This window comes from Morone saxatilis, unplaced genomic scaffold, assembly GCF_004916995.1.
Source record: "Morone saxatilis isolate NCDOM2014 unplaced genomic scaffold, NCSU_SB_2.0 Contig2, whole genome shotgun sequence".
Lineage (NCBI taxonomy): Eukaryota > Metazoa > Chordata > Actinopteri > Moronidae > Morone > Morone saxatilis.
Genome location: NW_023339762.1, coordinates 1,266,346 through 1,267,066, shown reverse-complemented (window position 1 = coordinate 1,267,066; position 721 = coordinate 1,266,346). Strand labels below are relative to the sequence as shown.

At 44.1% G+C, this 721-nt stretch overlaps 1 protein-coding gene across 1 annotated transcript in view; it reads left to right on the top strand.

The window, feature by feature from the left end:
- Positions 1-721, top strand: part of ckap5 (cytoskeleton associated protein 5) — a gene marked incomplete at both ends in the record, with an annotated part of 27,871 nt that overhangs the window by 24,642 nt on the left and 2,508 nt on the right. The window contains 1 exon segment of the mRNA XM_035665101.1: positions 310-432. Within this exon segment, the coding sequence (XP_035520994.1) occupies positions 310-432 (123 nt within the window).

Here is a 721-nt window from a genome sequence, read left to right as displayed (position 1 = left end):
CTCCACTGCATGTGTGCGTGTGTGTGTGTGTGTGTGTGTGTGTGTGTGTTACCAAATGTGTTTCAGAATAATGTCACACTGTTTATATATTAACCTGCACTGAGATCTTTTCAGCATAACACCCCTTTTTATCTCTTGTTTCTACTTATGCCTGTCACCTACACAACTATTACATGCCACATCATATAAAAAAAAAAAAATCACGAGAAAACCTGATTACACACAGCTGTAAGTACACATCCACACACAGCACATTCGTTCACTCACTCTCCCCCTCGCACACTGTGTTGTTGCCTCCCACCCCTACAGGGTGCAGCTGCTAAGAAGCCTGCAGCCAAAAACCTGAAGGATGAGGAAGATCGGTCTGGACCTATCTTCATTCTCACCCCCAACGCTAAGGAGCAGAGGATCAAAGAGGAGAAGCAGTTGAAGGTACCTGAGTGGTTCAAGAACATGTCCTGATCCCTGTGGCTCAGTGCAGCATTTACATACTGTTGGTAAATGGTTACTATTTACCACACAGAAAAAACAATCCAGTGTGGTAACATGAAGTGCTTATAAAGATTAAACCAAACAGTAGTCTTTGTCTAGAGCTTGTTACTACACTAGCACTTTTGGCCGCGCCAAGTCAAGCCATGCCATGCTGACTTACATTTACATTATAACTTCTAACACGCCGAACTGTACCCAAGATGGTCCTTCTCCGGAGTAGGGCCAAAGC